This window comes from Temnothorax longispinosus, chromosome 1 (genome assembly GCF_030848805.1).
Source record: "Temnothorax longispinosus isolate EJ_2023e chromosome 1, Tlon_JGU_v1, whole genome shotgun sequence".
NCBI lineage: Eukaryota > Metazoa > Arthropoda > Insecta > Hymenoptera > Formicidae > Temnothorax > Temnothorax longispinosus.
In genome coordinates this window covers 17,564,679-17,589,934 of record NC_092358.1, presented here as the reverse complement: position 1 = coordinate 17,589,934, position 25,256 = coordinate 17,564,679, and the positions used below count along the sequence as shown (strand labels likewise).

Below are 25,256 nucleotides of genomic sequence, written 5' to 3'. Positions count from 1 at the left end.
TGACACACTGTAAACGTGCCTCCTCGCGTTTGCTGTATGCGAAACGCGGTATTGCAGAAACTGTCTAATATTTGCGAGCAGATTTCGACACGGTGTTTCGCAGACGGTTGATAAACTAGCGCTTCTTCCCGGAAGCTCACTGTCCTGCGCATGCAGACATTGTAGACTAATGAACATTGCAACGCACCTGTGGGACTCCCTTCGCAACTTTGCCTTTCATTCTGCATGTTGACACGGTAGTTATTGCCATAATCGAGTTAAACTCTACCGGGATGAAAGGGCCGGCAAAGTACAATGGTGATTGCTGAATAATGTTTGGCGAGAGGATTACACGCGATCAATGTCGATTTTAACGAATGAGCGGAATAATTGGAATCGAGAATATAATTAAAATATTACGATTGCTTTTTAATTGCTTTTTAAAAATGCTCACGTGAGAATATAGGAATAATTACTTGTATACCGTATTATTGATTTGAATCTAAATGTTTGGAGGTTACTATCATAGGCTCTAAAAACCGCTTGATATTTGATTGGTTTCATAAGTCCACGTTTTCTGGGAGATATTTGAACTTCTTATCACAACATGCTCTTTGCGAGAAAAAAAGCACGGTCATTAGCCTAACGGACAGAGTCTTCAGATTGTCACACCCTGAGTTTCACCAAAAAAACTTGGAATCAATAGTTCGTATTCTAATAAAAAATTTCTATCCTTTAGATTTTATTTTTAAAGTCATGTACGAACGCCTTAGGTACCTTTTTGCAAACCTCCATGTAATTGCAAAAGAGAATACTGTTGATAGAGATCAATTTTTCGTGATACCATATGTCCCCACAATAACAGAAAAATACAGAAACATTACGAAAGATCTTAAAGTAAAGTTATCCTATGTGAGCATAAATAAATTAAACAAATTTATTAAAGTACATAAGAATGTTCTTCCTAATTCTTCGAGGAACGTAGTATACAAGATTAACTGTAAAAACTGTGATGCATCCTATGTTGGACAGACATGTAGACAACTGCATATGAGAATAAAAAAGTATGAATCTCACATAAGGAGGAATGGCAGTAGTCATTCGGTGGTGACGGACCATAGGGTGGAATGTAACCATGATTTTATTTGGAATGATGTGAAGATCTTAGATAAAGAACGGCTTCTCAATAAAAGATTATTATCTGAAATGATTTACATTAAAAAACAAACAAACGGCATAAATTTGCAAACGGACACGGAGAATTTACCAGAACTGTATATAAATGTTATTAAAGGACTTGCGAAAATATAAACACATTGTTGTTCTCGTTCGTCATATTTCCCCATCTATATGTACATACAGCAATAATATTGTAAGAACTGATGTGTCAGTGGTCGTCTAAACGTCGACGAGACACAGTCCGTTCCATTGCTTGCACGGACAGTCGTACAGGGAGAATAATTGCGATGTAACTAATGATGACTGCACTATTTGTAAGTAGCGTTACGTACCTCATAACTTGTTATCTATATACATCCTAGGGTAGTTGTCACTCTGAGTATCTATACAGGTGTCTTTTCAATCGAATTATGATAGAATATTCTGCAAACAAATTTCCTGGCGCTCAAACCAGGAAATCACACACTAAGAATACCTGGGAAGGCTTCGGAGTGTGCCATGCATCTGCCCAAACGACTGTTAGGAGTAACTGATTCGCTAAGAGGTTTACGGAAAAGGAAGGTCCCATGTAGATATAGTTTTATGTAATGTGTAGACAACGCGCTGAGGATGACCCCAAAAAAGGGTCGAAACGTACGTAATATTGTAATTGACACTTTAATCGTGATGTATTTTGACATGTAATAAATTTGAGCGATTGTAACCACGCTCGGCTCTTATTGCCTAATTAATTCAAATATTCTATATACTGAGCCTCTATACAGTTATTGAATCTAAATGTATTTTAATATTTCTCAAAGGAAGGAAGAGAGAGAGAGAGAGGGATAGAAGAAAGATTTCTATACTTTGATATATTTATATCCTCATATTTTTAAACCGAGAAATTTCTCTCGATTTAAAATTTTAAATGTATATATGTATATCTATTATAAAACATCACATTTTTGCAAATTTTATATTCACAATCTCTAACGCTGCTAAGTCCCTATCCTATCTTCGAATCTTTGCATTTTGTAAACTATGCATCCTGCCAACTCGCCACAAAGCTTCTTTAGTAGTCGCTTCTTCACTTATCAGTTCTTTCTTCTTTGTAGCTTTGACTCGTTAAACTTTTGCAACTTTGGATCTTCGGATCTTCTTATCTTAAACTTTTAAAAGTTTTCCCGTGGCAAATGGTGCTGATGCTCACACGCTATCTGAAGTGATGAAAAATATTCTGCGAAACACATCAATAATTTTGTACGTACAGTAAATAATTCTTTAAACAATTTTGTTTACGCATATAATTTTATATGTATAGCGAGATGACTATTGAATTACTTACTTACTGAATTATCAGAAGAATAGTATAAGCAATTATCTTAATCGACTCATTCAAAACTCACTCATATCTTACAATTAATCGATTTACTCAAAAGTACACAGTAAAAAATCGTGTGTACATACATAGCGGTCTATATGTTAAAATTTTCTTGTGTTACCAAGATTTGATTATTATTTCAATGTAAAATTAACATACAACAGCTGTTATTATTTCCTTAACATTTTCATGTGTTACATTTACGTCAACGTGATAACTTTACACTTTATATATGTCATTTAGAAATTAAATATTATTTTGAGTTCTTTTAACACAATTACTTTAAAAAATTAACACGTCTTACAGTTATTTTAACACATAAATAAAAGTTAAAGTAAATTTTCAAAAAATCGTAAACTTTGACACACAAAATAATTAAATTGACTAAAATTAAATGTTTCTATTACACATAATTCAAGTAAAATCTGTAAAATAATTAATATCATGTGTTAATATAACTTGAAAAATAAAGTAAAAAAAAAAACAAATATAAATGTAAAGTATAATGTCAATATTAATTAACATTTCTAATTTGTCAACAAGTAACACACGATAAATGAGTCATTTTAACTTAAAATTTAGAGTGGACTCTTGGGACATGTAAAAAATGTTAAAATTACGTATTATTTTTTACTGTGTACAAAGTAGTTTAACAAATTGTTACATTTCAAATTGACAGTCAAACTGTTTACAAACTGAGAGGTACTTTAGCTTACTCTTATTTTTTTTCTTAAAAAAATAAGACAGCCATATAAGAGTTATACGACTTTAATTTAAGTCAAACTCAATTTCTCGAGACGGAAGCTACGAGGATACGTATGTGCGTGCTTGCACTGTCGTTTGTTCTCATCGCTGCACTTTCCAACTGCAATTTCTCACAACCGCCGGGAATGTTAGCATTACATTCGATTTGCTCTATTTGTTTTCCAACGATTCCTCGTATTGATATATGAATAAAATTTGCCGTAGGAAAATCATTCGAAAACTATAATATTTTTATATGGCTTAATTCGTAGTTATTCCCAATAAATCATTAAGTTTGCAATTCTTTATCACAAAGAAGACTCGTCATAAAGATTGTAGGTTCCATAGTTTCAAAAAACTCTCGTAAAAGAGATCCCACGTCAAGATTAAAAAAAAAAAGTGTCATTTATGAAATTTTTATTTTTGGTACTCACAGTCTCTTTTACGTGTCCCGTCTTTAATTAACCCGGAACTCTTGATTGAACTTTAAAATAGCCCTTTAAGTGACTTATCGAGCATAATGCACGCATTATCTATTCATAATTTTTTAATCAACGTTGTGAAATAGCTCAACGAGACTCGGTAACGCAATATGACTCTCTAACCAACACAATAGCCTCTCACTCGATTTTCTGTTGTTTTTAAAATATTTTGTTACACACAGAATATTACATCGCGTTAACGAAATTTTTCATGAGAGCACAAAATCGCTCGGCCATCGATTAACAGAGCTCGATAAATAATCCGCGCACGTGCGTCCTCACTGTCCCATCATCAGGGCTCGTATTCACACACTTGACATAATAATTTAATCTATTTCCTTTCATTTCCGCCACCGACGACCGACCCAGTTATAACCGCAAACCTCTATTTAGTTACGTCATGACGCTGACGTCGCGGCGCATGATTTAGGAACCAGCGGCCATTGTCCGTGAGACAGAACCAGGTCGATTGCAGTGATTTCGTTCGGACGTCTGACACAAAAATATCCGATAAAAATCACTACAACTTAATCCGACATTACCTTGCGCAATATGCGCGCGGAGTTGAATTGTGCGGATATGACTCCACGTGTCAGCATAAAGTTCAGTCAAAGCGAGAAATGCGCAGTTAGGTACAGTTTGCGGACAGACGTAACACACACGTATTAATATTGCTTTATATGTTACTTTCTTGTGTGGCGTGCATAAATTAACTATAAATTAAAGAGCGAAGCTGGAAAAGTTTGAGTTTAATTCGTTGATTTTTCTAGCTTTTATAATTCTACAGTCAAACATGTGAAATTATTCTTTTGTCAAGAACTAGGATGATCCTTAACTCGAGAACTCGAGCGCTTTATTTCTTTTTTGTAGAAACGGTCACCTGGACCTACTTTTACACCCCAATTAAAAGACATTGTTATTAATTACATATTGCATTTTTTGGATTGTCTATAATTTATCAGTATTTGAAGACGATATGCAGATATGCATATAGATTTATTCAATATTTTCCGAAAAAAGTGAGGAAAAACCAAAAAAATATTTAAAAAACAAAAAAGCAAGTTAAAATTATTGTAACGTAAGCTTAATTTTTTTGCATTGGGGTATTTAAAATAGTCCCATCAGTTGCCCGTTCTCGGGTTAACAAAATTGAATTTATTTTCACAAATTTTAGTCGATAAAATATTTCTAGGGTATCTCAGGGAGAGACTTGTGCTTCATGATAACGCACTGTTATCGGGGCATACATTATACAGATGAAACAGACAAGTAAACGGTGGCGAGAATTTTTCTTCACGGGGGCTCTCGTGAGCAATTTATTTCACGAGAATCACTACAAAGGGATACGAGAAATGTGCGAGATTTTCGGGAAGTAAAGAAAAAATATGAAAAGTGATATATGAGATATTTTTTCCTTTCGTCAGTTATCGCGTGATTGGCAATCATAAAAGACATTTCTCCCCCGTACAATTTCCACCTCATTTTCGATCTTCCTTTATCATCCCAAGGAGCAATTTATTTCAAAAATGCTTCATGTAAATTATGCAACAATCTCTCCAAAAACTCATAGTACGAGAATAGAGCAAATGTGATTATAAATGTACATTGATATTATTAACGTAAAAAAAATTATTATGTTAAAGTAATATGTATAACCCATATTTTTGACTTTTAATAATATTTAATTCCATTGTTTACTGTTCAGTTGCTGCGTGCGCCATCAAGTGTTGCCTATGGCATATCATATTCATGACCCTCCGGTTATTTCGGCAACGGTATTTGTGTTAAGCGCATTTGTGTTAAGCGCATTACTCGGGGTGGCCTAACGCGTGAAAAAAAAAACACCGTATTTGCCCGTATAGTGTGCATACTCCGTATAATAGTATGGACCAGATAACAGCTGACTCACGGTGAGTAAAGGGAAGAAAACCGATCGATCGACGTGTCGCCTCTTCTCGGCGCGCGACCTCAGAGAACTCGAGTGCCGGCCCCGGCCTCGAGTAATTGTGTACAAAAGGCGGCTTGTAGCCTCCTCCGCTATACGTCAATAAATATTTAACCTGTTTTCATCCGCCGTCGTTGGACGGCGGACCGATGTAATCGTAAGTGCGGAGGATTGGCGTGCAGATTCCGCGGATAGAATCGCGTCTCCCGCGCTCTCGAACGAGAACGAGACCCGTCCTCATTTGGCGCGACTGAACGATAAATATTTACGGATGTTTCCACTTCGGTTTGCGGGACCCCCGGCGCCATTGTACTTTGTAATATTCGCAACCGGAGGACGACGGCGGCGATAGCGATTTGGATTCATCGCGGATGTATAATTTCCATCGATACATATTTATCACGCGTCCCACACGCTGAAACGAATCGCTGTGACGTAATGGGATTACCCGAAGTTACATCTTGAAACATAAAGTAACGTCTACACATTTTCCTTATTGCTTACACAATATATTTACGTGAACTTTTTTACATTTCTTCTCTATTGTGTAGAACATTCATTTGTAGCTCTACATACATATACCTACGATCTCTATTGACGTTTACATGCAACAATATTATTTAATTATATTTTTTTAATTATATTATCGCTTTGATCCTTCTTTGCTCCGCGAAACAAACGGTAGCTGGTATTGTCCAACTCTATATTTGTTTACATAAAAATTAATTCCGCGAGTTAATTCTATTTGCAGCAGATATGACACTCTCTTTACTGCAAACTTTTTGACCTGATGTATAAAAACTAAAATAAATTTTAACATTAAATGTTACAAATAAATGAATATAGAAAAAAATTTAATAAAAACTGCAATTTTATCGTTATATCTATTTTAGTAACATAGCTCATACAACAGTTACAGGTATAACATCTGTTTTTCTTAAATTTATATGGAAATATACAAAATCGATTTTAAGCCAAACTATTATAAACAATGGTTAATTTACAAAAGAGGAAACAACAAAAAGGAAGAATATTATTCATAATTAGATGAGAATAAATTTTGAGAACAAATGTGTGATGCGTATTGTATCTATATTACAACGACCTAATTTCTACTCTCGCGCAGCCTTTAATTAAGTTGCTGGCAGCATCATTCCCGAAATATTTCGAGATACTATACTCGAAATATTTCATAGGATATCCACATCAACCGGACATACCCATTTATTTCGCGAATTTTGCCATATATCTTTGTCTATATATATACATCACTAATATCTATATATATGTAACATTAATAACATCATGTATCATTAACATTATCATAACGTGTATCAGTCTAATATATTATAAAATTATATGTAATTCATCGAATAAAACAAACTGTTATTTACTAAGCAGATCCCTCTGCGTAGCGAAAAGCAGCCTTTGCAAAACTTATATCTAGCTATTATAGCTAAATGATTCGCGCAAGTTTGTTGTTCTAACATTAAACTTCTTTCCAGTAATTGCACAAATAATGGAAAAATGCCATTCATTCGCCATTGCAAAAAATGTCATTGGCGATGAATGGAGATTTGCTTAAGAAGATTTTTTCCATTTAATCCCTATTAAAAAATCCCCATTTCCTTTCGAATAAGGAATTTAATGGAGAAAATCTCCTTAGGCAATTCGCCATTTATCGCCATTGACATTTTCGGCAATGGCGAATGAATGCACGGAGAGAATTTTTTGTTATATTTTACTCTTAAATTCACTACAAACTTGGGACAACTTGGCAACCAAGGAATTTTTAAAATATACAAAAGACATTTTACACAAACAACGTGATAAAAATTACCAAGCAGATTGGTAAATTTTGAAAAATTATATCTAGGAAATTTTCTAGATATACTTTAATAAAATTAATCAAACATATTTTATATTTTAATGTAATAGATATTAATATTTTTTATTATGGTAAATATTAATCAGAATAACTCGCATAAAATTCTTAGTGGTACATGTTGTCCCACGCAGCTACCATGATTTCAGGGTAAATTTTACGAGAAAATTCTCTCCGTGTGGGAATTTTTCAATAAAGCCTTTTACTATGGGCTTTATTAAGTAAACAAGAATTTGTGCATCTTATTAAGTTAATTCATAAATTCAAAAAAGTTGCAGTTTACAAACGAAATTTTTATACTTAAAAAAACATATAAAACAGTATAAAAAACTAATTTATAAATGTAACTTAATTGCAGCAGATAAAAGAATTAGATATCGTGGATCTGGTTTGAGGAAGTGATTCAGTAATTTTGTATAGCGAAACTTATTTATGAATCAACCCAATGTATTACACGATAATTACATTATGATATTTTTAGTTTAATTTAAGATTCATGAAAATATTTTACAAATTAAAAAAATGTAATTTGTAAAAAAATCATAAATTAAAATAATTACACGTACTATTGTATTTTTAAATAAGGTATTTTTGGTTTAATTAAAAATTTATGAAATAAATTTATATTTTACGGAAAAAAATTTAGTTCGTAAAAAAATCACAAATTAAATTTATTTAGAAAGAGATTATATATATAAAAAAAAACTTTTTGCGTATTCCAGTATGGAAAAATATTCAATTTTAAACTATATTGTTGCACGTAATAATTCTAAAATATAAGATAATATATCCGTGAATATTCCAATTAAAACAAGTTCTCACGGCGATTGTTCATCGGACCAGGAGTGGCGAGAGCACTAGGAGTTGTTGCATTTAATCAGCTTTGGGGAAGATGTTATCCAATCGTCTCTCGCCACCGTTCCGGCATGGATAACCGACTAAAGCAGCGCATCGTTACTGTTGCTGAAGTTTGGGTAACTCCCAGAACGATGGCATGCGAACAACCATATCTATTTTCGTGAGACGCTCATTTCGCTAAGGACCCAAGCCATGATATAGTGCTGACGTATGAAGCACGAAAATTCGGAAAAGGTAACTACCCCGAGGCTGAAAGCTCAGAAACTCTCAGTTGTGCTCCTATGCCCTGCAGCTTCTTCAATGTTTTTCGATCTAGTAATTTTGACTGAAATCATGGCGTAAAGTGTACCGTAAGCCGTGTTTATTCTCTTTCGGCTATAAATTCTGTTTGACGCACTTACGATCTATTCAACGTGAAAATACTAATAGATCAAATTTTATATACACTGTTAAATTCATAGGGTTAAATTGAACTCAACTTTAAGTAATTTTTAACTATTCCACTGCTCCTACTCAATATGTAGTTAATTTAACTAAAACAATGTTAATTTGACTAAACCAATGGCGCGATGGCGTTAAATAATCCTATTTTGTTTCAAATTAATAAATTTTGACGCACATGGTAGTTAAAAATAACAAAATAAATGTAACTCATATTGTTCCTCTAACCTTTAACAGTGTAATTCTTCAATTTTCAATGTATTTTGTTAAATTAGAATCTTAAGATATTATGTTTTATCACGTGTCTTAACGTGTAAAATATTTTGTATTAAAAAAGGAAATAATAAAAGTAAGAGAAAAATAAAAGTTAATTGTTCCAAACAGATTTGTGATAATGATCAATAAAGAAATGCAAATTTTCAAACCTTTCCTCGAATCAGTAAATTTCTTATTGCACCTTGGGGAACGGAGAGTGTTCTCTAGCTCGAAAACATATTGGCGATTGAGCTTCGACACGATAAAGCTTGTTATTGAGTCTATAAAGAGAATAAATGTCTGGAAGATAGAAGGAAGAAAAGGAGGAAGTAATGTGCGATCATGCGTCCTGAACGTTCCTCTCGATCAAATTTCTATCCGTATTCTCGCAAGCTCATCGGGGTCATAAATTCCTTCCTTGCACAACCGCTGTTTTATGTCAAATAGATTGAATCTTTTATCTCAAAACCGACGTGAAATAACGTAATTTCTGCGCAATTTAACGAAATAAGCCCCGTGGCAGAGTTCACGCGCAACAGACTGCACCATCACGCGCGAGAACAATCGGAAAACGAGTATCGATCGTTAAATTTATTTGAAGACCATATTGTCGTTCTTTTTTATCACGAACGCGAATCAAACTACCCTAATTTGATAAAATATATATAATAAACCGTAACTTTTTACAAAATACAGAGCTGTCTTTTCCTCTCATAAACTGCTAAAGAAATTAACTTAACTTGAAGAACGCTTATCGCGCCAGCTCTTTTTAGCACTTTGAAATTTTACGAAATTATCGCGTAAGTACTGCGAAACTTACAAGCAGTACGTATCATCATGTTGAAGAAATTGTGACTTACTTGATTCATGTACGATCTGACGAATTCCATACTTTGATCCAGAGCGTAAGTGTCGCTGCTGCAAGAATCGAGGATGAGAGCACCCAGCGTTGTGTTCGGCAGAAGTTCTGTATCGGCGTTAATTTGGTCCAGAACGTACAACATGGCCTCTAATCGTTGCATACCCTTCTCTTCTTTCACGGCCCCGCACGGCGATTGACCGACTGAGCTTGAGACCTGAAAACAAATAAATGCGCGCACGCTAACCAATTTGTTCTTTTTTTTTGTACAGTTTGGTATAGTTTTTAGTACCTAATATTTATACTTTTAGACTTCCACTTTTATATTTCATACCATAATTAATGTCATATAATACGTCGCGTAATACATTTAACACGAAATTCTGATTTTAAATAAACTGCAGTCTCTTTTTAATTACATTTTATTTTTCCGCTATATATTTCACATATGTTCAAATATCGCAAGCGTGAGCAATTTAAACGTAATAATGTCAACGCAAACAATAATTTTTCGATCGGAACGAGCAGTTCTCCGGAAGAGCGATAGCGAAGAATAAGGTAGACGTTCAATTTCGATGGATTAATGCCCTACTATTCCCCGGAGCCATTCATTTGTACAATGTCTCGCTACAATAGCACGTGTACGAGCACGACTTGGTGTCATGGGACCGAAAGATCAAATGACAGACTTCGGCCCCCTCGTATTCTCAAGCACCACCACGGTCGAATGTGTTGCTCAACGTACGCTGTTGACGTCGAGTTCAAGGAGTATGAGAGCGAAGTTGTGGATACGGCTGCAAATCCGCGCGCGTCAGTGTGGCTGTATAGAGAGTTCCCCGCCCGTCAAACCGAAAAATACACAATCCGGCCAAACACGCTCGTAAATTCTGGCGACAACACGATCCCGCGCCGCTGATTTTAATGTTTGTGAAATCAGCTGGGAACGCTGACCATTCGTTTCCCCGGAGTTGCGAAGCTCTTTCCCGGAATAAAGCTTTTAATTTTAACAATCCGGTATCTGTTTTTACTGAAAGTCGGGATATGTGGGGAACGACAAATATTCTCTACTACGTATTTGACGTATAAAATCAAACATTTAATCTATTTTTATTGTGCATGTTAATGCTATTCAAGATCATGAATTCTAATGTATATTTTTAATTTAATAAAATAAAGAATTTTTTAATCAAGTTATATAAACATATAACAGCAATAATATAATTTGTAAACCCTATTACACAAACTTAATGTTGCAGTTATTATGTTTCAATATCATATCAATCAATTATATTTTATATTGTCATATTAAAGGTATTAATTTATCACAGAAAGACTTAATAATATGCCATTTGCAAAGTTTATATATTGCAAAATTAAAACGATTAATTGATAACGTGTCAACGTTAAAGATTTTTTTAGTGGGTACATAAATAGAATATAATATTACATATTAAGAATGCAATACATATTTACATGTTATATTAAAACTGTAATAAAACAGTAGTTTTAAACCAAATCAGAAACTTTTACTTTGTCAGTAATAAATAATGAACAACAAAGATTTATTACATATTCGACCTAACTGGCCATCTTTATTAACCTGTAAAATACACGCGTTATTTTAGTAACATATAGCCACAGGTGAGATCTGCAGAGAACCCCACAAGTTTCTTTGTTTTCTCTAAAAGTAATGTAAGATATATAAATTTTAGAGTATACATAATAAATAAAACACATAACTGATATCTTGCATAACTGAAATAATACATGACAAAAAATAGCGTTTGCGGTCCCTGCCCGTGCAGTTAAAGGTTAATTATAATAATTGTCACAACGTTTCAATCATTGGTTTTAGTTCTTCTTAATCAATGTATAACTTTTGATGCTAATAAGTATTATTTTTAAATTACTGTAAAGTTTGCGAAAAATATCACTCAAACCAATGTTCAAACTTGCACCTCCCTCCAATCCGTGACGGGCGTCTTTACCAATTCGACCACTGAAGCACGTGATAATATTCATCGCAATAATCAATAAATATTAATCGAGTGAGAAGGACCAAAACCAATGCTCGTGACGATAATAATTAACAAAGATGGCTAGTTAGGTCGCAAATAAAAAATATTTATTGTTAATAGGGTAATTGTATACATGGAGGAAACCACCTTGGATGACCTTGATATTTGAGTATGTTGTCAAAGTCACCCTCCCGAGTGACCTTCAAAAGGTTTTAGTCCGCATTCGTTGTTTAGTCAAAAGTTATTAACAAAAAAATTTGAGAAATGTAGCAGTTATTTTGAGTATTAAAAGGCATAAATAACTAATATATAGGTATGTCGAAATAGTACCTACATGCATGAACAAAGAAAAGTTTTTTAAAGCAGTAAATCATTGTTTTCAGCTCCACCATTCACGAGTCCACGCGTTTTCTGTGAAATTATTATACGATGTTCATAGAACAACAATTGTAGACCTCGTTTCGAGCAGAAAGCAACGATTCGATGCTTTAATAACTGCTTTAATATTATAACTAATTCGCTGCTAAAATAACTTTTGAATAACAACGAGCGCGAGCTAAAACTTTCTGAAGGTCACTCAAAAGGGTGACCTTGACAACATACTAAAATATCAAGGTCATCCAAGGTGGTCCCCTCCATGTACACAATTACCGTTAATAGTTTTAAAAACAAAGAGATTTTTTATCTTTAACGAATAATAATTCTCGCTTGTCATTTGTAAAGAAAATCGATATTAATATTGTCACCGGAAAAGTTGCGAGTTATTACTTCACTGGAAATTTATCCGAAAAAACTAATCATTCGCAAGTCCAGGTTGCTCGTTACTCAGGAGTCACTATATCGAGCGACAAGAACTAGCGAGAACGAAAGTTACCCGTTAACAGAAGTTCGGTGAACGGCGGTTATTTTGCGCAAACTAGTTACGCGACAACAATAAATCAGCTTAAAGTTTTCGATGTTATTCCATCTATAGCTGCAGGAGAAATAACGTTTCACAAATATATTTACTTCGCACTTTGTGCAGCTATCAAACTTAGCCGCATATTCGTGAAGTCGACTGTTTTACCAATCGAATGCGATGTTTTTATAAAAATTTTTCGTATATATTGAATTTTCAGATTTAAAAAGTCTTCTACATAATTAATTAAGGGAGTCGAGAGAGAGAGAAATGACCCGTTTAACATTTTTAAATAATTTATTATTACTCATTTTTAAAACATCTTAATTTCTAAAATGTTCCCTGACTTTTATTGAAATTACATAGATAATTAATTTTATTAATTTGTTTTTTCTTTTTCTCTTTTCTTTTCTAAGATTTCTTCGGTAGAAATAAATATAGGTTAGGAGTTTGTTTATACAATTTTTTTTATCATCCTGTTTATATATGTTTTTATAAAATATAGGTTAACCTCCGGAGTTCTAGTGTTTACAAAGCGCGCAGTTCAGGGAAACAAGATGAACAACTTTTTCCCGGGGGGGAACGCGTGGTCAGAAATACTTTTTTTAGATTCTAAAGGTTGGTCGATCAAGGATGTGAGATGGAGAGTTTGAACAAAAATGAAGAGACATGTAATCCACAAAACGTGTTTCATGGGTGATTGTAGTATGATCGTTGGAAGGCCAGCGGTTACGGCAGCGTCGATATGAGACACGCCAGAAATCTTTGGACGTGTACGAGCTTCTATGTAGAAACGCTGTGAATTCGACGGTGGAAACTTGGAACAATTGCTGCTAGTTACCACAATGGCACTCTGTATCATACGCGCGCTATCATGCTACAATCACCAATAAATCACGTTTGGTGGATTCCGTGGATTACATGTCTTTTCAATTTTGTACAAACTCATCATCCCACATTCTTCGCGACCTTTTCGAATCTGAACGAGGTATTTTCAACCGTTCTCCCCCGGGAAAAAGTTGTTCATCTTGTTCCCGAGTTTGTTTATACAGTTTTTTTTATCATCCTGTTTATATATGTTTTTATAAAATATTTTTTATTAACATATATTCAACTCTGTACTTTATATTAAATAATATTCACCCAACCGATATGATTCTTTAGATAAATGTACATTCGTAAACTGCGCGCCTAATAGTATGTGTCAGAATGCAAACGCTACATTCTCACTACCAAGCGCGCGGTTTATGTATGAATATGCATGTAAAGAGCAGCGCTTATTTGGTGAACGTTATTTAAAATATCTCTTCCGTTGAGCATTGGAGAAATAAAACGATTCGAGACTACTCAACTTGTTTCTCGAAACATTTGTATGTAATTAGTGGATGTAAATAAAACGCGAAATATCTATGTACCTATGATACATATGTATAATAAAATTTTTTTTATTAGTATTATATGTATAAATGTGAAATATATTTTTATCTTAATCTATATATATAAAGGAAGATGTCCTGACTGACTGACTGACTGACACTCATCAACGCCCAGCCCAAACCCCTGAACCTAGAAACATGAAATTTGGAGAGTGTATTCCTCTCATGACGTAAGCACCCACTAAGAAGGGATTAACAACATTATTGCTTTTCTCTGCCATTTGTATTATAACATTGCAAGAATTATCTAACAAAAATTAATTTTTTAAATTAATTATTAAAATAATTATATTAAAGTTAATTGACTTTTCTTTTCATATCTTGAATATAAAAGACTTTGTAGATGTAGAGATCTATTTTATATAATTAGAAGAATGCACGCTTTTTTCTACGTGTTTCGCGACATTATGGTAAATATAGATATGCGTAAACATAAAATGGTAGCAATGTGATCAAACAACAGTGACACATGAGAACGTATTACATTTAAATATATTAAATATGTGTGTAACATATTCAGGGTGTCCGGTAATTATTGATACAGCCGAAAGTGTGAAGGTAGACTGGGTCAAACTAGAAAATAAAGTAGATACTATATACCGTTTCGCAACTTTCGCAATAAATAATGAGAAATTAATTAATAAAGATCCGCGAATCAGGGTGTACCTCAAAGCACGATTCAGCGAGAAGAGACAGCCTAGTGTTTACCGATGGTAAAGTTCGCACGCTAAGCAAAGATTCAGCGTTATCCACGTGACCGCGTATAACCATTGTTGTTTACAGAGCACTTCTAAATTCCTTGCCACACACCTATAGTAACGGTAAACGCTGAGCTGTCTCTTCTCGCCGAATCGTGCGAACGCATGTTGATTCGCAAGTCTTTAGGTATTAATTAATTTCTTATTATTTATTACAAAAATCGCAAAATGGTAGAATTTTTCAGTTTGTCTCAATCTATCTTTAGACTTTGGTTGTGTCAATAATTACTAGACACCGTATATAACAATGAGAAATTAAGAAAGCTACATGATCAATCTATATTTTTTTGAAAAAAAAGCATGGATAAGTTAATCTATTTTTTGTTGGATAAACTAGTACGTACTAACACTCATTGAAAATTATAGTACTTAAATTGTATGCTGGCTACTGTTAATAAAATGCCAGAGGCGTTAAACATAAGCTAAACTATAATTTTAATTAAGTGCCAGAAGCGTTAATCATGGACTATTGTAAATAAAATGTTACAGACGTTAATCATGGGGTTCTTAATTTCACATTGTTATACATGGTGTCTAGTAATTATTGACACAGCCAAAGTCTGAAGATAGATTGAGTCAAACTAAAAAGGAAAATTCTACCATTTTGCAATTTTCGTAATAAATAATAAAAAATTAATTAATACCTAGTTTTAACTAAGCCTTACTGTAGTTTTAAGATGTCATCCTTGTAATAAAAAATATTTTAAAAATGTGTAAAGTGCATGAGACATCAGACAACATTTTATGAAAATTACAGAAGGCAATAAATTGCTAACTTTTCCAAGATAATGAAAACGTACAATCTATTAAAATACTCTTTAAATTTATGTATAATACTAAAGTCCCATTATAATATTCAAAAGATATTGTTGAAATAAATGTTGAGGCACGCGGATCGCAAGTAATTGAATATTGGTTATAAAACTATAGAGGTTTATTATAGAGAACGTTACATAGAGAGTGGACACGTGTAACCGACAATGGTAAACAGCGGACTGAGGAGGTAGAAGGAAGTGGGGGTATACATGGGCGCTGCGTGCGCACACTGGTATCAGGCGCGGGGGCGCCGGTCGTCGTTGTCTCCATCATACATAGGTCGCCATTTCTAACACTCCCCCTCGACCTGTGTGCCATCGATGTCCCGAGATATGATGTCATTCGACGCCCAGGGTGCGGAGACATTTCTTGAGTTTAGGACCAGCCAAGGGTTTGGTCAATGCGTCCGCAGCCATCTCGTCCGTGGGAACGTATTTTATGGTTACTAGGTTTCTATGAACAGCATCACGAACGAAATGATGCCTGGTGTCGATGTGTTTCGACCTATTGTGATGCACAGGATTCTCCGCGAGCATTCGAGCACCATTGCTGTCGCAGAAAAGAGTCGTTTTGGCCGTGTCCTCGAAACCAAATTCGATGAGTGAGCGACGTAGACAAATGGCCTCCTTGGCGGCCTCGCAGAGGGCCATGTATTCGGCCTCCGTAGATGACAAGGCGACGGTTCGTTGCTTGCGTGACTCCCAAGACACGATGGATTTTCCTATTTGGAAAGTAAAACCCGTGTAAGATCTTCTGTCGAGTGGGCAGTTGGCCCAGTCAGCATCTACGTAGGCTGTCAATGAGCCACCGCATTTTGGAAAGGTTAACCCTGTTGATTCCGTCCCTTTCAAGTATCTCAAGACGTGCTTCGCAGCATTCCAATGAGCTTCGCCGAAGTAGTCATTGAACTGGCTGAGATAGCTGACGGCGAAAGAGATATCTGGACGGGTACAAACCGACAGGTACATGAGGGATCCGACCAGTTCACGATAAGGTAATCCCTCTCCAGATTTTTGGTCATCTCTCTCAAGCTTGATTCCTGGCTCGAGTGGTGTCTTCTTCGGTTTACAATCTATCATGTCAAAACGATGAAGAATCTCCCTGGTGAGTGCGGATTGTTTTAGGTGGATTCCATTTTTGTCTCGTAGGAACTCGATTCCTAAGCATCTCTTTATTTTTCCGGAATCCTTAAGTTCGAACTTCGTGCTCAGAAAGCGTTTTAATTCGGCTATCCTTCGCGGGTCTTTTGCGGCAATTACGACGTCGTCGACGTAGGTTGCGATTAAGATGATGTCTTCACCCTGTCCAATGTAATAAACGCACGGGTCCGACGATGATTTTGTGGCTCCATAAGCTTCCATGGCGTCGTTCAAGGTCTCGTGCCAACATCGGCCCGCTTGACGGAGACCGTATAGCGCCTTATGCAACTTGCATACGGTGTCTCCCTTTTTGATCTGATCTAGCATATGTGCAGCTTTGGTGCGTGTAGCTGAATTTTCTTCTTGTTTCAATCTTTCGAGCACGTTTATCAAGTACTATGGAATTTCCATGTATATTTCCTCCTGTTTTAAGTAGGCCGTCGTTACATCGACGTGGTGGATCTCCATGTCGAGCTGAGCCGCCAGAGCGACGATCATGCGGATCGAACCCATCCGAGCGACCGGTGCAAAAGTCGCATGAAAATCCAGTCCGGGACGCTGAGAATACCCCTTAGCCACGATGCGAGCCTTTCGGCGCTCGATGTTACCATCCTCGGAGTATTTGTTTCTTAGAACGAATCTGCTCCCGACGGTGCTCCGGTTGCAGGGACGGTCGACGATGGACCATGTTTCCTTGTTCAAGATTGATTTCACTTCTTCCGACATGGCGCGATACCAATCGTCCGAGTCGGGTCCCTGCAGGGCCGATTCTGTAGTCACTTCCGTTTGAAAAACGTAATGTTCTTGGTAATCTGCGAAGTTTGCGGTGGTCTGATATTGCTTCGCGGGTCTCCCCCTTTGCCCGGTGCGTATCAGCCTCGGTCTTCCTGGTCCTCTTCGGCTTGGAATGGCGGCGGTGTCGTCATTTTCGGGGGCCCGATCTGCTACAACGTCGTCCTCAATGGGGTGCTCGGGGGCGTCCTTCTTCCTCGTCTTCGTCGATGTCATCGGATCTCCCATCGGAGGAGCTGAAGTCCCATGTGACTGTTTCCGGCTCGTTTCGACCAGCTTTCCCGTAAACGTCTGTTCCGGTAAGAAGCGGAGCTGGCGATTGTGTCGAGTCTATCTCGGAAGGGAAGAAGTCGTCCGATTTATCGTGCGAAACTTCGTCGCTGTCGGAATGTTTCCGAGATTCGGCGAACTTGATGTCTCTGGTGACTACCACTTTCTTTTCCTCGGGGATCCATACGCGAAAACCTTTATTTTTGTTCGAGTATCCGACGAACGTACCGATCTTTGATCTTGGCTCAAATTTTCCGATGCCTGGTTTTCTGTCAAGGACATAAGCGTTGCATCCGAATTCCCTGAAGTAATCGACGTTAGGAGGGCGTTTGACCCATAGTTCGTATGGTGTCTTTCCGTCTAAGACGCTGGACGGGCACCTATTTCTTACATAATTCGCGGTGTTCACCGCTTCGGCCCAAAAATATGTAGATAGTCTCGATCCCAGAAGCATGCAGCGAGCCATTTCCACGGTGGTGCGATTGCGTCTTTCCGCGACTCCGTTTTGCTCCGGGGTACGTGGAGTAGAGAGCCTCCGTTTGATACCGAGCTGCTCCAGATAATCATCAAAGGCCTTGTTGACGTACTCGCCCCCGTTGTCGGATTGCAGAGATTGGAGTGTGGCGCCGGTTTTCCTTTCGGCGTAAGACTTGTATCTCTTGAAGGCTTCCAGGGCTTCGTCCTTTTTCTTCAAGAAATGAATCTCGCACCATCGCGAATAATCGTCAATGAAGGTTATGAAGTAGAGAGCTCCACCGTTGGACGAAGAACGCATGGGTCCACACAGGTCCGTGTGAACGATTTATAACGGTGATGTACTCCGTTCCAACCTTCGCGAAAAGGAAGGGCGCGTCATCTTTCCACGACTACATATATCGCAATTTGGACGAACGGATCTTTAATATCCATCCCGCGAACGCATCCGTTTCTATCGCACTGGATTAGATCGCGAAAATTTAGGTGGCCCATGCGGCGATGCCAAATCATGAAATTGTTCTCGGTCGATACAATCGCGGCGGAGGTTATGTCGTCGGCTCTGTTCTCACGGGAAGATCCGTTTACGTAATACAATCCGTTTGCGCGGCGCGCGATTAATGCGACACTACCACTGCGATCATCGACGATATCGGCCTTCGTTTTCGTAAAGATCACTGTGTATCCCTTGTCGGTAATCTTTCCGACGGATAAAAGATTCGTGCGTAGGTCCGGAACATACAAGGTATCGGTGACGTTTATTTTCCTCGATTGACCTTCGGTCTCGGTTGTGATGGTCGTCAGTCCTTTTCCGACGACGTGTGTGGATGCCCTGTTGGCCAGGTTCAACTTCTGTCCCGCCGTTCCATTTATATAGTCGAACTTTGACAGATCCTTACAAAGGTGGGCGGTGCAGCCACTGTCCAAACACCAATTTGCGTCTTCCGTTACGATGTTCGCGGCTTCTTCGTCCGTTTTGTGATTCGCAGTTTCTTCGCGCGTGTCGATGGGTCTCACCTCAGCACAGAGACTCACGGCATCGACTTTCTTAGCCGATTCCTTTTCGGATTGATTCGTTTTCGATTGACACTCGTTTGCCTTGTGCCCCACTTTCTGACATCGATGACAGCGATATTTAAAGGTTTTATTACTGTCCCCGCCCTTTGACGGTTTCTTTTTATTCGCGCCTCTTTTAATCATAAGAGCACTCGCGGACTTGTCGGATGAGTCACCTTTTCGCGCGTCGTATTCTTCCGTGATTTTAATACGTAACACGTCCGCGGTCGGTAGTTCGTCACGCGACTCGATCGCGCATCGAAAATTTTCGAACGATTTTGGAAGGCTGTACAACAACATCACTGATAACAGATCCTTGTTGATGTCGATATCCATCTCTGCGAGTTTATCGACGGTGTCAAAGAAGTTTCGAAGATGCTCCCTGACGTCTTCGCCTTCCGCCATGCGCCGTAACATGAGATTTTTCATGAGAGTCGCTGTCCGCGCGGGCCCTCGCGATTGGTAAATGACGTGTAGCCTATCCCATACTTCCTTCGACGTATTATGGCCTTTAACCTGTTTCAGTTCGGGAGGACTGATTGAGAGGATGATGTCAGACTTCGCTTTTTCGTCGTTGATTTCCCATGTCCTCACGGCTGTCTCAGAAGCAGGGTCGTTCGCGACGAGGGCAGGTTTCGTGTTTTTGCCGCTAACGTATTGCCATCCCTCCGTCTTCACAAGCAGCGCTTGCATCTGAATCTTCCATGTGTCGAAGTTCTCTTTATTCAACGGTTCGATTCGCACTGAGTTTGTTCCGGCCATTGTGATATCGCGTAATAGATTCTACGAGCGTATTCGCGAAACTTCGATGCACTGCGTGCGTAATGGCGTCCACTCACGCGATTCCCTTTTCGACTGTTGTTCTCTGGGTTACGTTCTCGCACGCGTCACTTAGCGCGTACCGTGTCTGGGCCCATAACCAATGTTGAGGCACGCGGATCGCAAGTAATTGAATATTGGTTATAAAACTATAGAGGTTTATTATAGAGAACGTTACATAGAGAGTGGACACGTGTGTAACCGACAATGGTAAACAGCGGACTGAGGAGGTAGAAGGAAGTGGGGGTATACATGGGCGCTGCGTGCGCACACTGGTATCAGGCGCGGGGGCGCCGGTCGTCGTTGTCTCCATCATACATAGGTCGCCATTTCCAACAATAAAACAGGTCTAAATAGAAATTGGAAGCATGTATTTTAATTATTAATTATAATAAAAATCAGAAGTGTTTATTCGAGCAAATATTGATTATAATAATAATCAGGAGCGGCTGTGCTCACGGTACTGGCAAAATAAATGCCACAAACGTTTATTCAGATAATAATGATTCTAATAAAAATCAGAAGCGTCTGTTCTGACAATACTGGTTATTACAAATACATTGTTTGTAAATTAAAATCGGAAAAAATATATTGGCTGCGTTTTCACGGGAATAGACGTTGGAAGGGCTCATTCTATATTCTCAATATTCAAAATTACATAATTTTAATTTTGTAATATTGTTTTAGTACATTTGAGACAGAAAGTGTACTGTAAATATATTTGTCAATTTATATTATAAATATTGAACGGTACGTAATAAAAGTTTGCAAATTATTTTTTATTGTATTAATGCTCGTTTAAATCAATTCGAAAAATAATTTGCTTTGCACAAATTCTTAAGAATTAAGAAACAATAAAAGAACATATGTATGTTCAAATACATAATGTATATGCTCTCACATATAATTATTATAGGCATATTATTATAGGTTATAATTGCGTATATAAGCGACATAATTGCAACATGTAACATGATGTGTGTGTGTGTATATTTATATTAGAGTGTCATTTTAGAGCAACTTTTTTTTTTCATTTCACGAATAGCATATATACTTGCAGGAAGGTAAAATAAGATACTTGTTAAAATTTTAGCCCTTAATATTAATATTAACAGGTCGCTCATCGCGATTTTTTATTTTTTATTTAGTAAGATAGAAAAAATTTTATAACTATCTAACAAACAGTAATACAGCATTGCGCCACATGGATTTTCTGTAGTAAATTTACCGCTCTACAAAAAAGATCTCTTATCATTTTTTCATAAATTCAACCGTTCAAAAGATATTCAAAGTTAAAGTTTGATAAATTTTATAAAACTTGTTTTTGCTTCTTATGAATGTTGTATCATATCGACTATCAAAAATTATGAAATAATCAATACATATTTTTGTAGAAAATTTAACGATCTACAAAAAAGGTCTCTTATATTTTTTTCATAAATATAACCATTTAGACGATATTGAGGTTTATACTTTGAACTTTAAACCTTAATATCGTTTAAATGGTTATACATATTTATGAAAAAAACATAAGAGACCTTTTTTGTAGATCGTTAAATTTTCTACAAAAATATGTATTGATTATTTTATAATTTTTGATAGTCGATATAATACAACATTTATAAGAAACAAAAACAAGTTTTATAAAATTTATCAAACTTTAACTTTGAATATCTTTTGAACGGTTGAATTTATGAAAAAATGATAAGAGATCTTTTTTGTAGAGCGGTAAATTTACTACAGAAAATTTATGTGGCGCAATGCTGTATTACTGTTTGTTAGATAGTTATAAAATTTTTTCTATCTTACTAAATGAAAAATAAAAAATCGCGATGAGCGACCTGTTAATATTAATATTAAAGGCTAAAATTTTAACAGGTATCTTATTTTACCTTCCTGCAAGTATATATGCTATTCGTGAAATAAAAAAAAAAGTTGCTCTAAAATGACACACCCTAATATATATATATATATATATATATATATATATATATATATATGTATGTATGTATAACAAAAGATTTTATCAATTTGATCTCATTACTTTTCTGACAGATTTCGTATATATACTGGAAGAATATTCCCCTCCCCTCCCCCATAATGCAATAAATATGAAATAATAATAATCTGCTATACTTATATCCTATACTAGTTCTAGACATTACACACTAGTACAATTAAGTATGAAGACAATCTGTCTTTTTTTTATAGGTCATACCAAATGCCGCTATTTTATTACATGAGTGCGATATCTGTATATGTTATAATATCTTTAGATATAAAAGAATACATATATTGTCAATACATGTTTACGTTCAGATCTATAATGGTATTGGACATAGCAAAAGTGGACATAGCAATAGATTACATGTATGCAATGTATACATGTAATACACGTATTTCCAATATATTTATGTTCTGAGTTGAATGATAATATAAGCATTTAAAATATCGATAATTATCGTATTTTTAATGAAGGTGCTTTCCCGGTGGAGTTTGACCGTTACTCTAGCATCCCCTTAATAAACAATTTTCAAAATAAAGTTCTAGAAAATGCACATAACATTACATACCTTTGCATTAAAATTAATAGCTGTTTTTTTTCAACGATTTTAATTAATAAATTTTAAAATTGTATGTTAAATAACAATTTCGAAATGATAAATATACAAATTTAGACTCACTTCGCTATAAATAATAATTAAATGCTTTGCAGTTAAATGCACGCTTTCAATAAGATAATTTTTAGTTAAATTGAAAATTTAGATACTTTAAAAATTGCTTATATTCCACCATTATATAATCTTATTCTTTTTTTTAATCAACATATATATTATACAATGGTAATTATACAGTAATAGGGACCACCCTCCGATGACCTTGACCTTGACATATGTTGTCAAGGTCACCCTCCTGAGTGACCTTCGGAAGGTTTTAGCCGTCGCTCGTTATTCGTTAAAAAGTTATTAACAAAAAAAGTTTCGAAAATATAGCAGTTATTTTAAGTATTGAGAGGCATAAACGACTAATATTACGTCTTTTTTTTAAAGCAGAGAATACTTTATTTCGCGAGAAAGTCGCTGCTTTACCAAAACACAACATTTAAAGCAGTAAATTGTTGATAAATTGAAGTCTTATATATATAAACGAGTTCGTAAGCATGCCACGAACCCGTGACAACGTCTCGCGTGAAAAGTGTAAACATACTAATTGTAAGCATACTCGTAAGTTGTCCTTGAATATCCTTCTTACTGTTGTTGATATTTCTTACAAATTTCAAACTGTACTCTTCGAAAATGAGCCAGTATACGACAGGTTTTCGTACAAATAACTTGTTGAACTGTCAAATATAAAATTTTACGAATTTCTCGCACTAACAACAAATTACAACGAATTGTTGAAGTATTTATGCGAAAAGAATGTTATTCGCACAAAAGTGAAGTGTCCGCGTTGCAATAATGTTGTAGAAATGACAGGTGGACAACCATTAACTATACATTGTACACAACATTATTATAAACAAGTACAAAAACGCAAGCGCAAGAGACTAATTTGTAATTTCAAAATAAGTGCTTTAACCGGAACTTGGTTTGCGCAAGGCCTTATAAATATTGCTGTAAGTTGTCGATTAATATGCTATATCATGATGATGAATAGCCCTCGACAAAGATTTTTGGAAAAGGAGCTCGATATTTCACCATGCACAGCAGTTGATTGGACCAACTTTTGCCGGGAGGTAATTAATTTATGTCCTAATGATTTTATTCGTAAATCTACATGTATAATATTTAAATACGACAATGTGGCATTTTAGCTCATGAATCAATGGTTTTGATGCACAAACAAAATCAAATTGGTGGAAATGGAGTCATCGTCGAAATTGATGAAGCTAAATTTGGACGTCGCAAATACCATCGTGGACGATTGATCACAGGACAATGGCTTTTTGGTGGTGTACAACGGGGCACGAAAAAGATGTTTGTCGTGCCAGTTGTATCTCGTAGTGCAGAAGTGCTATTGCCGTTGATTGAAAAATACATTGCTCCTGGGTCAATAATCTACAGCGATTGTTGGAAAGCCTACGAGAAAATCGACAAAAAAACATACCAACATAGCGTAGTCAATCATTCTCAAAATTTTGTTGATCCAAATACGGGTGTCCATACCCAAAACATAGAACGTTTATGGAGAGATATTCGCGAAGGTATTCCACGATATGGTCGTAAAGAGTACCATTTTAATCATTATTTAGCAGAATTTATGTTTAAAAAAGCATACGATGTTCATGAACGATTAGATGCTTTTTTTAAAATAATGTCCATTATGTATCCTTTAACAGAAAATATAAATGAATAAATATTATAGTAATTATTATCATTTCGTCCTGTAATTTATTTTTTTGGTAAAGTAGCGATTTTCACGCGAAACGAGGTATTCTCTGCTTTAACAAAAAGACTTCAATTTATCAACAATTTATCAACATATTAACTTTCCACGCATGAAAAGTTCACGCATACACTTTTCACGCGAACCGAGGTTCACGCACACCCCCCCCCCCCCGTGCTTTCGGGGGAGGTGCGATAGCCCCGAAATAGTTCACGCATACACTTTTCACGCGAACCGAGGTTCACGCACACCCCCCCCGTGCTTTCGGGGGAGGTGCGGTAGCCCCGAAATAGTTCACGCATACACTTTTCACGCGAACCGAGGTTCACGCACACCCCCCCCTGCTTTCGGGCGGCCCGCTATCGCACCTCCCCCGAAAGCACGGGGGGGGGTGTGCGTGAACCTCG

The 25,256-nt window shown here is 36.2% G+C and overlaps 1 protein-coding gene across 2 annotated transcripts in view; it reads right to left on the bottom strand.

Annotated features, from left to right (window-relative positions):
* LOC139812733 (metabotropic glutamate receptor 8) overlaps positions 1–25,256 on the bottom strand; it is a 176,442-nt gene that overhangs the window by 108,839 nt on the left and 42,347 nt on the right. For both annotated transcript variants that reach the window (XM_071777814.1, XM_071777805.1), the window contains exon 3: positions 9,989–10,204. In XM_071777814.1, the coding sequence (XP_071633915.1) occupies positions 9,989–10,204 (216 nt within the window). The remainder of the gene's footprint in view (positions 1–9,988; positions 10,205–25,256) is intronic.